The sequence below is a fragment of the Rhinolophus sinicus genome, linkage group LG02, assembly GCF_036562045.2.
Source record: "Rhinolophus sinicus isolate RSC01 linkage group LG02, ASM3656204v1, whole genome shotgun sequence".
Taxonomy (NCBI): domain Eukaryota; kingdom Metazoa; phylum Chordata; class Mammalia; order Chiroptera; family Rhinolophidae; genus Rhinolophus; species Rhinolophus sinicus.
In genome coordinates this window covers 178,716,092-178,728,971 of record NC_133752.1, presented here as the reverse complement: position 1 = coordinate 178,728,971, position 12,880 = coordinate 178,716,092, and the positions used below count along the sequence as shown (strand labels likewise).

The 12,880-nt window shown below is 36.3% G+C and overlaps 1 protein-coding gene and 2 pseudogenes across 13 annotated transcripts in view; 2 read left to right on the top strand and 1 right to left on the bottom strand.

Annotated features, from left to right (window-relative positions):
• The window catches only part of VEZT (vezatin, adherens junctions transmembrane protein), a 66,037-nt gene that overhangs the window by 11,315 nt on the left and 41,842 nt on the right, over positions 1–12,880 (bottom strand). For 7 of the 13 annotated variants that reach the window (XM_019732159.2, XM_019732163.2, XM_019732160.2 and 4 more), the window contains 4 exons: positions 8,508–8,839; positions 5,670–5,863; positions 2,343–2,443; positions 700–907 (listed from right to left, as the gene is read on the bottom strand). In XM_019732159.2, coding sequence (XP_019587718.2) covers positions 700–907; positions 2,343–2,443; positions 5,670–5,863; positions 8,508–8,839 — 835 coding nt within the window. The remainder of the gene's footprint in view (positions 1–699; positions 908–2,342; positions 2,444–5,669; positions 5,864–8,507; positions 8,840–12,880) is intronic. The other 6 variants (XM_019732161.2, XM_074326165.1, XM_074326166.1 and 3 more) reach the window with 1 other exon arrangement.
• On the top strand, positions 3,552–5,107 carry LOC141570152 (protein kish-A pseudogene; annotated as a pseudogene).
• On the top strand, positions 4,259–4,358 carry LOC141570247 (U6 spliceosomal RNA; annotated as a pseudogene).

Genomic DNA, 12,880 nt, shown 5'->3' with positions numbered 1-12,880 from the left:
TGAGGCTCCATATAGATACTCTAAAATGGAAGGGAAGTCCCACTCTACCTTCTTAGAAATCTGTAAGAATTAATTCCTCAACTAGGAATTAACTAGTTTGTTATTGTCAAGTACTAAGCTTCCCCTCCTCCCATGAAGTTCAAAGAAGGGTGGGAAACATAAAGGAGGTGCAGGATAGTCTTCAGTATTACCCATCATCCCCCTTGGTCCAAATCCAGTATGGTGACAGTGCACTGAAGCACCTTCTGTGCTCCCATCTACTAAAGCGCTCCAATCAATTAAGTAACCTTAATGATGCAGCGAAGCAGCCTACCTCTTAATTCGTTTGTTTCAGTAGTGAACACAGTCATTAACTGTGTTTCACTGAGGTGTACTTATAATATCAACAAAAAGAGAACAGAGTTTAGAATCTTAAATTCATTAAATTTGAAAACAATCTGATTTATTCAACTCACTGCCCATTCTAAACCAAATTTAGTAAAAAAACAAATAACTGATGAAACGTGTGATTTCATATTCCCAGTTTGATTATATACCTACTCTTATTGATCAAATTTATTTTGTGTCTAGAACGAAAAGTGCTATACTTACCGATGGATCCCTAAAATTATAGCCATAAGAAACCTATACTAAAATAAGATTCTCAAGAAAACAGAATCCTACATTGAAATAACCTTTTACTCTGAAGTCAGTGCTTACCATGGTCACTAAATAGAAGTTGCTTCCACTTTTGCCTCTCTGCCTCCGATGCTTTGAATCCTAGCACAGATTTTAATTCTTGGAGTACCCGCTTGGACTCTTCATGCTCACGCTTCTCTCTCTCTCTGTCCTCTTGAGACAAGTAATAAAAATCATCCTTTCTGAAATCACTGTCCATATCTATATCATCTACATAAGCTTCTAATTCCTAAAAATGAATAAAAGAAAAAGCACTTTACTTCGAGCAATTTCCTAGTAGTATTATTCATTGACTTGCACCTACCCATCACCAAGATTTAAAAAGCAGGGCTGTTGGCACAGGTCATTGAAGCACAGTTGGGCAAACAAAGCAAATATATACATAAATCGAAATCTTAAAAAATCTTCACAGTTGATACTAAAAAGGGTTTTGGATAAGAAAGTTTAATAACATCAATCATTACTTTCCTACTGGGATACCATTCTGTAAAATAGTCAAGATTACAGTTATTCACTGTCAAAACCAATCAAAATTGGCAGGGCTGGCGGTTTGGGAAGGTGGTCAGGCATGTTAGTCTTCTTGTGGTAGACATTTCTGGCTTCCCAGGAAGTCTGAACACTGTTCCGTGGATTGAGGACCACCTCATCTATGGCTCTCCCTATCACCAAGGCAGAGGGCAGGATCCTTGCTTACCCAGCCTCCCTCGTAGTTACGGTTCAGGCAAATGACTTGGGATGCTCTAATCACAGGTACCTGGATCAAATCTGATTCAGAAGTGGTGGTTCCATAGTGTAATGGTTAGCACTCTGGACTCTGAAATCTGATTCAGAAGTTTGTTATATAAGAAGCAGGCAACTTGAGGAACCCATTCTGGTAAGGATGGTGGCAGGTCAAGTTTCCAGAGGCAGAGGTTCTGAAGGTAGCATTGATGGAGCAAATGGTAATGTCTGAGCCCAGTGAATTGGCAGTTACGTTGCCACTGGAACAGTTCTTTTGAGTGATTGGAGCTCTTTACCCCAGCGTGGTTCCAGCCTGGTTATCTGGCTGTTTGAAATACTCTGTCAGCTATCTAATATTCTTTAAAAAATTTTCTTGTTTGTTAAACTAAGTAAGGTTGGTCTTCCTTTGCAATTAAAAATACTGAATAGACTATATGACCTCAAGAAAAGAAGTTTTCCTTAGGATGAACAAAATACTCTTTGTTAATATCTAATACAATCATTAAAAAATTGTTTTTGAAAGTGAGGTATAACATACATTCAGTGAAATGCACAAGATAAGTGTACAAGATTTTTACATATGTATACATGCTGGTAATCACTGGTCAGATCAAGATATAAACACATTTCCAGCATCCCAGAAGGTACGTTTCCTATGGCAATAACTTTTAATGTGTTGAATCACTTTTAAGTGTCTAATGAATGGACAATTAGATATAAATAACAGGAAAATCTGCTGGTAGATTCAATGGATTAAAAGTCAAGGCACTAAGAACTAATAATTTGATATATATTCAATACATTACCTTGTGATTTTGAAGCTCATTAGAAATATACATTCAACACTTCTTCAACAATTAACCATGTCACTTACAGAGAAAGGTAGGTAAGCTCTGTATGTGAAACTCTTCTTTAGGGGAACAAAAAGCAATTTGCACCCTTACCTGCTCCTCAGGGATTGGATCTTTGTCTGCAATGTGTAGAGTAGGCTGCAGCAAAGGTACCACAGTACAGCGTGGGTTTTCACATGCTATTTCAGGCTTGCCTTAAAAAGAAACAGGCCACACAAAAAGAAGTAAACATCTAATTAACAACCAAGATATAAAACAGTCCATCACCTCAAAACGTTTGTTTATGTTGCCTCTTTATACCCTATTCCTCCCCCCATATTCAACTCCTAGTAACCACTGATGTTTTCTGTTTCTATTAAATTTTACTCTTTTAAGAATGACATATAACGGGAATCATACAGTAAGTATGTAGTGATTAAAGTCTGGTTTTTTTCGATTAACATAGTACATTAGAGGTTTCTCCATCTTATTGATATATCAGTACTTTATTTCTTATGAAAGACAAAACTAGAGAATAAAGAGCATGAAAACTAAATGCCATGTGTGATCTGGATCTGGACATTAAAAAATATTATTGGATCAATCAGTGAAATTAGAATGGGGTCTGTGGATTAGACAGCAATATGGTATTCCTGATTTAGATGGTATACTGTAGTTATGTAGGGGAATGTCCAGGTTTTTTTTAAAAACAAGCTAACAGAAGTATTTACAGGTAATGGGATTTCATGTCTGTAGCTTACTCTCAAATGGTTCAAAATAGTACCACCAAAGGAATTTATAGACAGATACACAGAGAGAGAAGGCAAATATGATAGAATATCAACAACTGGGGAATCTGGATGAAGGGTACTTATAACTACTCTTGCGATATTCCTGTAATTTTGAAATAACAACAAAACAAAATATGGTTAACTGAAGCACTTGCTTAAAAAATTCAACATTTAAAGTTGTGTAGCCATGGCCACTATGAGTGTTTTAGTGAGAAAAGTTTGTAAATTATTTCTATCTTAATTCATACCATTATCACGTATGAGCAAACACCACATATACAGAGTAGAATTAAGAAATGGCTTATCCCCTACCCAATGATTTGGAGACAATTTTAACAATCATATTTAAGTGACTGACTAAAATTCAACATCTCAGAATATGCTAAGGGGTGGGGTGAGGGTATCTTTTAACACCCAGTGGTTTTCTGAGTGTTTCTATTTACAGAAAATGAACTCAGAAGCTCCAGACTGAAGTCATTTCAAAAAGTTTAATATGCATAAATATTTGTACCAAGTAAAAGTTTTATTTCAGATTTATCCTTTGGAGAAAAAATTACTCACTATTTACATTTGAAATATAAAGAAATCTATTGGTAACATATGAGTAATTAGCATGTTAACATTTCATTTGAAAAAAGTTAATGCTTTTACTATCTAAGGACTTAGCTTGTTTAAGACATTAAACAAAGTATTACATATCTAGCTGTAAACAAAACAATGATTAACAGAATGATAAAGCATTAATAAACATCTTTGGCAGCACTACAATTTCTATACATAAATCTGATTAACCTCATCATAAAGGTCCAAGGGATGAACATGGTAGTGGTCTATGGCACAAGTTTAAAAATTGATATATCAAACATTTACAGTGAAATTAGTAAAAACAAGTATAAAATCTGGGTCAATGAAAGCAGTATTGTGGAAAATTTCAAGATTGCCTTTTTACCCAGCAGTACAAGGCACTCTGACGTTACCATTAAGTAATGGCACTTAGACATTGTAGACCCCTAAAAACAAATATGCAATGCCACCTCTTTGTACACTATTTGATAGCAATTGTACACTATTTTGGAATGACTGAGTATTTTACTTAAAAGCAAAACTCAATTTCTGGCTCCTGAACATCAAACTCATTACTACTCTAACTGGAAAAGAGATTCTGGAAGTTCTAAAAATAAATACTACTATTAAAATCTATCCCTTCATTTAAGTTTTTAAAAAATGAGGTACATGTGCATATTTTGGCAACATGTAGAGTAAAAGTGGAACAATACAGAGATTAGCATGTTTCCTGTGCAAGGATGACATGCAAATTCATGAAGCATTTCATATTTAAAATTAATAAAAATAACAACGATACGATTCAGGAAATTTTCATATCATATTCATTTTCTATTAATAGAATAAGAGCCAAGACTATATTCAATGTCAATGTGTACATGTAAGTTCAACTTTTTCTTTAGTAAACTAAGGAATTTTGTCAAGTCAGTTTCATGAGGACAAGAAATACACCTAATAAAATCCTACAAGAGGGAACAAGCGTGTCTGATAAGAGTATACAAAAGACCGGAAGGGTGATGTGGCTGAGGCTTCGCCAGCCTCACTATGTCTGCCATTTTCAATTTTCAGAGTCTGTTGACTGTAACCTTGCTGCTTATATGTACCCGTGCTTATATCCAATCCTTGGCACCCAGCCTCCCGGACAGAAATAAAACTGGATTATGGGGTATATTTTGGAAGTGTGCCAGAATTGGTGAACGGCAGAGTCCTTATGTGGCAGTATGCTATATAGTTAGTGATGGCCTTCAGCATCCACTTCGTACAGTAGCTTGGAAAAATGCCCGAATTTAATTGCCATCAGATTTCAATAGGAAAAGGGGAATATCTTCAGAAAATGATGGAAAGAATGGTTAACTCTTTTATTTCTGAACATTGGATGAGATAAATTTCCAGCTGCTGTTCTCTGTTTTTGTTATTGGACCAATGTTCTATATAAATAATTAGGATGTAACCATTTAATAATCAAAGAGTTTGTAACAATCAATCTCAGTACTGTTACTACAATATTACATTCTGTAAATGTCATTCTGTCTTGTCAGCTGCCTGTTTTTAGTGAGGTGTCTGTAAGGCACATAGCAGAAAACAAAATTGGTAAATTATTCGAGTTCTTTTCACTGTGAATTGGAAATGATGTATCTTTATAGAATGAGACCTTATATTGGACTAGCTTTTTATTGAAAAAAAGGTTCAATTTGTGTTGGTAAGGATTGCATTCATATTTAATAATGAATGCTTTTCCTCTGGCCACACCATTTTGAGCATTAACCGGAGTACCTCTACTCTTAGCAAACTCTAGTGCATTACAGGTTTTTAAACTATTTAAAATAAGTCTATGCAGTTCTTAACAAAGAAGACAAATGAGATGTAATTTAAAAGTGATATTGAGAAAATGTTCATATTTAGCATAAAAGACTTTAGAATAGCTGACTGGTGTTGTAGCCACTGTAACCTCTCTGGTTAAGTATGTATAAATGTCATAATCATAAATTTGACCAACTAATTGTCATTCTCTAAATAAAACTGCATTCTTAGAATGAAAAGAGCAAAATAGAACAAAAAAAGTATACAAAAGAAATCTCATAGGTACCTTTCTTACCTGTATTTCTTCGTAGCAGTTTGTCCACCTGAGAAATGGCCTCTTCCCAGCAATTGTTGCTTGCTTGAACATGGGGCTGAATTAACTTTAATTTCTGTTCTAGGACTTGATAAGCTTCTGACAATAGTTCTTGGGTTTCTTTCGTACAAACAAGCTTTTCAAGTTCATCTTCAAGAATTATTACCCTGAGTAATAAAGAAAAACAGTGTTATCATGGAGGTTTCTAAAATACAAAATGGAAATTTTTTAAGTTGCAAGGCTTATTTAAGAAATAAGTTTACAAGACAAAAAAAGTTTTGGAGATGCAAGGTGGTGATGATTATACAACTACACACACACACACACACACACACACTTAATGCCACTGAATTGTATATTTAAAAATGTTAAATGGTGAATTGTTTGTTATGTATATTTTACCACAATTTGAAAAGCTTATAAACAATATCCTAAATTTATTCAACAAATATTTCTTGCATACATACTAGGCATTTTATGAATTGAAAGATAAATTTGTCTCCTACTTATAAGAAACTTATAACTGAATCAGGGAAATTATACATACAGAGGGTGCCAAAAAAAATGTATACACATTTTAAGAAAGGAAAAAACTGTATTAAAATTGTAATACTCAATATATACCGTTAACAAAAGATGAACACAAGTCATGTATAGACATTTTTTGGCACCCCTGTTATATAAATATAATACAATATCATAAAAAGTTATAACTAACATTATATTTCCAATTTACAGATGAGGAATTAGGCCCAGAGAGCTGAAGGAACTTGCCCAGAGTCATCCGGCTGGTAAGCTATAAAGTGGGTTAAACCCAGGCACAAAAGTATAAATACCAGAGAGATAAAGACAGTGTTATAAGAATTCAGAAGAGGGGGAATTTACTACCAGCAATGGGTACAGATGGAATCACTAAGAAAGAGATACTTTCGAGGTAGCACTGAAGGATGGATAAAATTTCAGCATGTAGAAAAGACGAGGAAGGTTGTTCTAGATGGAACATGGGAAAGCCAATTTATACAGTCCGGCTTGAAGGAAAAGAGCGAGAAATAAAGACAGAAAAGCAGACTGCAATCAGGTCACAGCAAACTCTTCCTACAGAATGATTTGTATAGACTTTAGTCTAAGCTGCTATGAAACCAGTGCAGATTTACCTCCCTTTAAGTGAGAAAGCAAACATATGCCTCCGAAACCATCAGGCAGTGAGCACTTTGGAGGCGGGAAGAACAGTTAAAGGGTTAATGCCCTAGTTAGGCAAGAGGGAACAGCAAAGGGGCCAAGCTAGGGATAGGAGTGAAACGCAAAACAATTTTTTAGGTAACACTTTTAAAAGTTGTGTGTGGCAGTGCTCTAGAGCAAATCAGATATAATGGTTAGTGACTGGTATACTCCCTAGTTAAGGTATTTTAAAAGGTGATGTTTAGTATATTTCATTTTGGAACAGGAAACATCCCATCATAATCCACAATCCCTGCCCAAGGCACAAAGCTCCGCTTTTTCATTTTCATGTCCATCCAGTGTAGCCCTCTCCCTTGTCTGAGCCACCTTCCCTCATTCTAATGTATTCCAATTATGCTCTGGACATTTCTTATTCTATTGCCAAAAGTTAATTCTTTAGAGATTCTGGCTTTGCCTAATAAACTGTGCCACTGGAGTCTGGTTCTCCTCTGATGATGATCGAACCTTTGCCGCCCACTCAAGTAGAGACTGCCTTACCTCCCACATTCTTGTGGGCAACAGGGCTGAGTCAGGTAAGCGTTCACCTGCTTTCTTAGAAGCAGCTACTGACCACTGGAACATCCTTGCCTTATAGTTTCTTAATTTCTTCCTTTGCCCTCACCTTTACACCAGCCTTATATACCTATGTCAGCCCTTGAACTGATGGGCAAAAACTTGTATCTTCTCAAAATGTCTTTATGATCTTAATTTCCTATCCTTGCACAACACATCCTTCTTCACTCCAATAAACTACTAGCCTTTTGATTTTACTGAGACTTCAAGTCCTTTGGACCCATTTTTTTTTTTTTAAATCTTACAAAATTGATTGTTGCCCTCTCCCTTCTACTTCTTGCCTGGCATCCAGCGTCAAGTAGATAAACTACAGTCTTATCAACTCATTAAATTCCTATGACCTACCTGATTACCAGCACAGCAAGAACCCAACCATTAGATCCAGTCCTCCACTACGAGTGTCTGTTACAGGCAAATCTCACTGGAATGACGGGACGCTAGATTTTACCGAGGCAGAGGACCAACAGTATCATGCAAAGTAGAAGATCAACAATATAAACAATGGACCTTACATTTTACTATTCAACTTGGGCCAAAAACCTTATCCTATGTTACAGAAAAAAGTCCACATCTGCTATAACTTATTTAGAAAAATAGCAATATATTATTCTTCAACTCTATATAATAATACCTCTTAGAATTTCCTGTTCCAATGCTGGCAGATGTTTCTCTTAGATTGCAGGTTGCAGTTTAAGCACCTACTTAAAGAGAGTTAGAACAAGCTCATTCTTCCTACATTTCTCCATTGCAGCTTGCAAATAGAATAAACATCTGCTTTTGTCCTATCAGCCTAGGTTTTCTGTTGAGATCAGGAAAAGTAAAACTATAAATAACTCCCCCAAATTATAGTTCTTACAAATTGTTATTTCTCTGCTACCTTCGTAGCTATAAACCATCCTTCACTCTGCATGCCTGTTTTGCTGCTTCTCTCTAGCTAGGACACAAGCCAACAACCACACTGGCACAAGAATGAAGCTTGCTAATCATGGGGGCATTTCCTTACATGGCTTCTGAACTTACTCATTCAGTAATGCTTTCAGATGGAGCTGCAAGCTGCGTACTGCTGTGTGAACGTTATTCAGTTCTCTTGACTTCTGTTGCGTTTTGGATAAACGCTGGGGTACTGACTGGTGCTGAGTTTCAAAGTACCGATAGAACTCATAGCTGCGCTTAAGCTCGTCCAAGCAGGCAGCATGAGCATGAGGCAGACCCTGAGTCACATCGGATAAAATACGGTGAGGCAGAAGTGCTGGAGTAAGTAAGGGTCCGGGAGGTGCATTCACTGTAGAAAGTAATAGGGCTAACCGTCGGAAGAACTCTGAACTCTGTGCCACCCAGAGTTGGAATAAAACCTAAAAAAAAAAAAAAAAAGAAAAAAGGACTAGATCAATGAAAAATATTGGCCAACAGAAATTTAACTTCTGGTTTACATTTTCCACTTTATCCTAAGTAATGAATAGAGCTGAGCTTGAACTAGCTCTATTAGCCACGCATTTTATATCAAATTATGTAGTCATGGCACATGGGAACTTCTGATCCCAACATAGTAGGAAATACCAGTATATGATTTAGTACAGTTCTACCCTAGCAAGGAAGTGTTGACGGAATGAGACACTCTATTAGGAGTGAATGTGGATGAATTATTTAAAAATGAACCCAGAGGAGAAGACAGTAGGAATATGGACCTATGTAAGTCCAAAGAAATGAGTTATTGATGGATCAAGAAATAGCATAAAAATCAGTTCCGGAGTGTTCATGCCTAGAGATGTCTGGCACGAGAAACTACAAAACCCATTCCTGAGATACACCCTGAATCCAGGCAGCAAAGCATTTTCCAGATACAGTCCTGTTCAAGAGGACAGTATCTTCAAGGGACTCGTGCTTTGGGGAGGTGCCCACCCCCCCGCCTTGCCTGGCCTCATCCTTGTATTTAATTAAACAAGCCCTTTTTTAACCCCCCCCCCAAAGGACAATATCTTCAAAGCAAACACACACACACACACACACACACACACACACACACACACACGAGGAAACAATCTAATATGAACAGGAGTTAGCAGACAACAAAGAAGACTGAACCAAATTAGATTCCAGTTTTTCATAACCAGGAAAATGGACATTATTTAGACTGTTTTAGTAAATGAATTTTAAAATTATGCAAATAATGAATTAAGATAATTTAATGTAAACTTATTTCACCATTGATGTACTTTTTAAAAATGAACAAGGCCAAAGACATCCTTATTTAGGAATTCTTGAATATAAACAAGCTTACCTCATAAATCTTAAATTTCGTGACTACAATGACTTTATTTATTCTTTTATTTGTTCATTCAACAAATATTTCTTGAGCACCTATGATGTGCCTGGCAGAGTTCTAGGTGCTGATAATACAGTAGTGGAAAAAACAAAACACAAAACAAAACCCCAACCTGATGGAGCTTAGATTAAGTAGAGGGGTACTAGATAATAACAAGAAAAAGACAGTTTCTTGTCTGATGGACTATGGGGAAAAGTACAGCAGAGAAGAGGAATAGTGAGTATGTGTTTATGTGGGTATGCATGGGGCCAGGGAGGATGGCGTGGCCAGGAAGTCTCTAAAAGAACTGTAATCTAAAGGAATTGAGCCAGGAGACTATCATCAGGGGAGAGCGGTCAAGGGAGCTGGAGCTTCAATTGCAAAGTTTTGTAGTAGGAGTGTATCTGCCACATCTGAGGAACAAGAAGGTCCATGTGGCTGACAGTAAGCGAGGGGGTGGGGGAGGTGTCGTAAGTGGTGAAGTCACCGAAGTACCTCTGGCTTTTCCTCTAAGAGCAGTGGGAGCCACTGAAGGGTTCTGCGCTGCAGGTGTAAGATCTGAGTTGTGCTTTACTGGGCTCATTCTGGCTGCTGTGTTGAGACGACAGGGAGGTGAGAGTAGAAGTGAAGAACAGTTAGGTTACTGTGATAACCCAGGTGGGAGTCAACGGTAGCTTGGACCACAGGGGTTAGTGGTAAGAGGTGAGCAGTGGTCAGACTGGATATATTGTGAAAGTAGTAGAACCGAGAATCTCTTGATGGATTTTTTAATGAAAGAAAAAGTGGTATCAAGGATGATTCCAGAGTTTTGGGCCACAGCCATCAAAAGAATCATGTTGGCATAGCTATTGCCACTTTAAAAAAGATGAATTTATTATTTAATCACTACCACATTACCCAATCAAACCCAAACTCAAAAATACACATTTTTGTTTGTTTGTTCTTTTGATAGAGAAGCTGCTCTAGATTAGGGGGTAACATCATTTAGGGGCAAATAGGAAACTTTGATGTACAGCATTTTTACAAATTGTGGACTTACTTTGTTTAAGCAGGAAACATATTACTTTATAATAATTTTAAAAACTAGTTAAAATTTTAAACAAAGAAAAAAGAGGAATAAGAACTCTGTCCTAAATATTTTATATATGTCTTCTCAGGATAGTCGCTCTCCTAAGTTTTCCTGAGGGAAGATATAGGAACAATAAAAATAAGTCCAAAATGTATTTTCTTTATGGGACAATGAAGATTATAAAGGAAAACAAAAGGCTCTGATTTACTTGTAAACCATCTTTCTCTACATTAAAAAAATATATTTAATTAATGTCACTCATTTGAGAGAAAATTTTCTTTTAAAATTTAACTTACAAAATCCATTTTAAAATATTTTTTCTGGGTACAATGGCAAATGTACAAGGGGACAAACCACAGTTTTTGGATATCACAGGGGTTTTCAGCAATTTAGAAACTACTGATCTCAAGGCTTCTTTCAAAGGCTGACATTCCTGGTAACAATGCAACACAATCATCAAGTCTGATTATAGATTAGTTATATGTCAAAATAAAGCAAAAAATCAAAATACTCAAGTTAGTCTGATTTGTAAAACAACATGGGTAAGCAAAGGATCCAGCTACAACCAGCAGCAGGGGTGGGGAGAAAACAGAACAAGCCTCACATTTTAGAGTGGGTCACGTAAGATGCAATTTTAAAAATCTGCTAACTTTTATTATCACTTGCTCTGTCCCAGGCATTGGACTAGCAAATATTTAATCCTTTGGAGGTAAGCATTATAATTATCCCATTTTTATAGACACAGAAACAATGATTTACTTGAGACCCCATCAGCAGTTAAGTGATGGAGCTGGAGTCAAACCTGCAAAATCTGACTCCAGGGGCTTTACTTTCTCTCTTTGCTGCCTATACTTAAGCAGAAAATAAAATTCAGGATCTAACAAGCTTTTAAAACAGTATATCAAAAGCATAAAGAAATAGGGAAATCACTGAGAAATCTTGATGAGTAAACAAAAAATAATTTTAAAGGGAAATGAAGAAATTGGACCATAATTTTCTCCAAATCCTTCTTCAAGAATAATAGCTATTACCACTTTTGGTACTCATTATACGACAAGCCCTGCTGTAGGTCTTTTGTATGTCTTCTCATTTAATCTAACACCTTGAGGGCAGGTATGGTAACCCCTTTTTACAGATGAGGTAAGTTCAAAGAATAACTTATTCAAGGTCAAATGGCTAGTCAGTGTCAGGGCTAAAAATTAAAGCCTAGTTCTGCTCAATTCCAAAGTCCCTGCTTTTTCTTCATTAAGAATCTCTCAAATTGTCCTTTGAAAATAACTTTTCCCATTACAGAGTAAAGCATGGTCATGGTATTGAATCTGGAAGTAAATGGAATTACTTATCTACACTGCTACCACCCTAAAGAGTAGCTATCAGTATCTTGGTATTTTCTTCCAGTCTTTTTTTCAAAACAGAATTGTGGCTATACTGTATATGCATTTATGTATCCTGATTGTTTCACTGCTTTTAACAGACATTTCTCCAAGTATTTATAAAATCTTCACAAGCAAGTTGTACGGTAGCTGCTACACAATGGTTCACCAAGTGGATTTACCATAATTCATCAACCATTCCTTTATTGCTGCACATTAGGCTGTGTTCTATTTTTCATTATAAACAAAGGTAATAAGCAACCCGATACATAAAGCTTTACTATATTTGGAGTCATTGCCTTAAGAAGGATTTGCAGAAGTGGAATTACTGATTCAAAGCATGTATCATTTCTAAGGTTCTTTGTAAGTTAAACTGCATTCTGCAACAACTTAGGGAACCAAGGAAACCTATAAGAAAATAATTGTAGCTTAGGCAAGAGATGATGGCAGCTAGGACCAGGATGGTAGGAAAGGTCATGGAAAAAAAGTAAATGAGTTTAAAATATATTTTGAACGTAGAACTGATACAAAAATCTGACAGACTGGATGTGAGGGGTAAAAAGAGGGTAAGATGGATGGTACCTAGGTTTCTAGCTTAAGAAGTTGTGTGTTGCCATTTATTGAGATGGGTTAGAATGAGGGTAAGAAT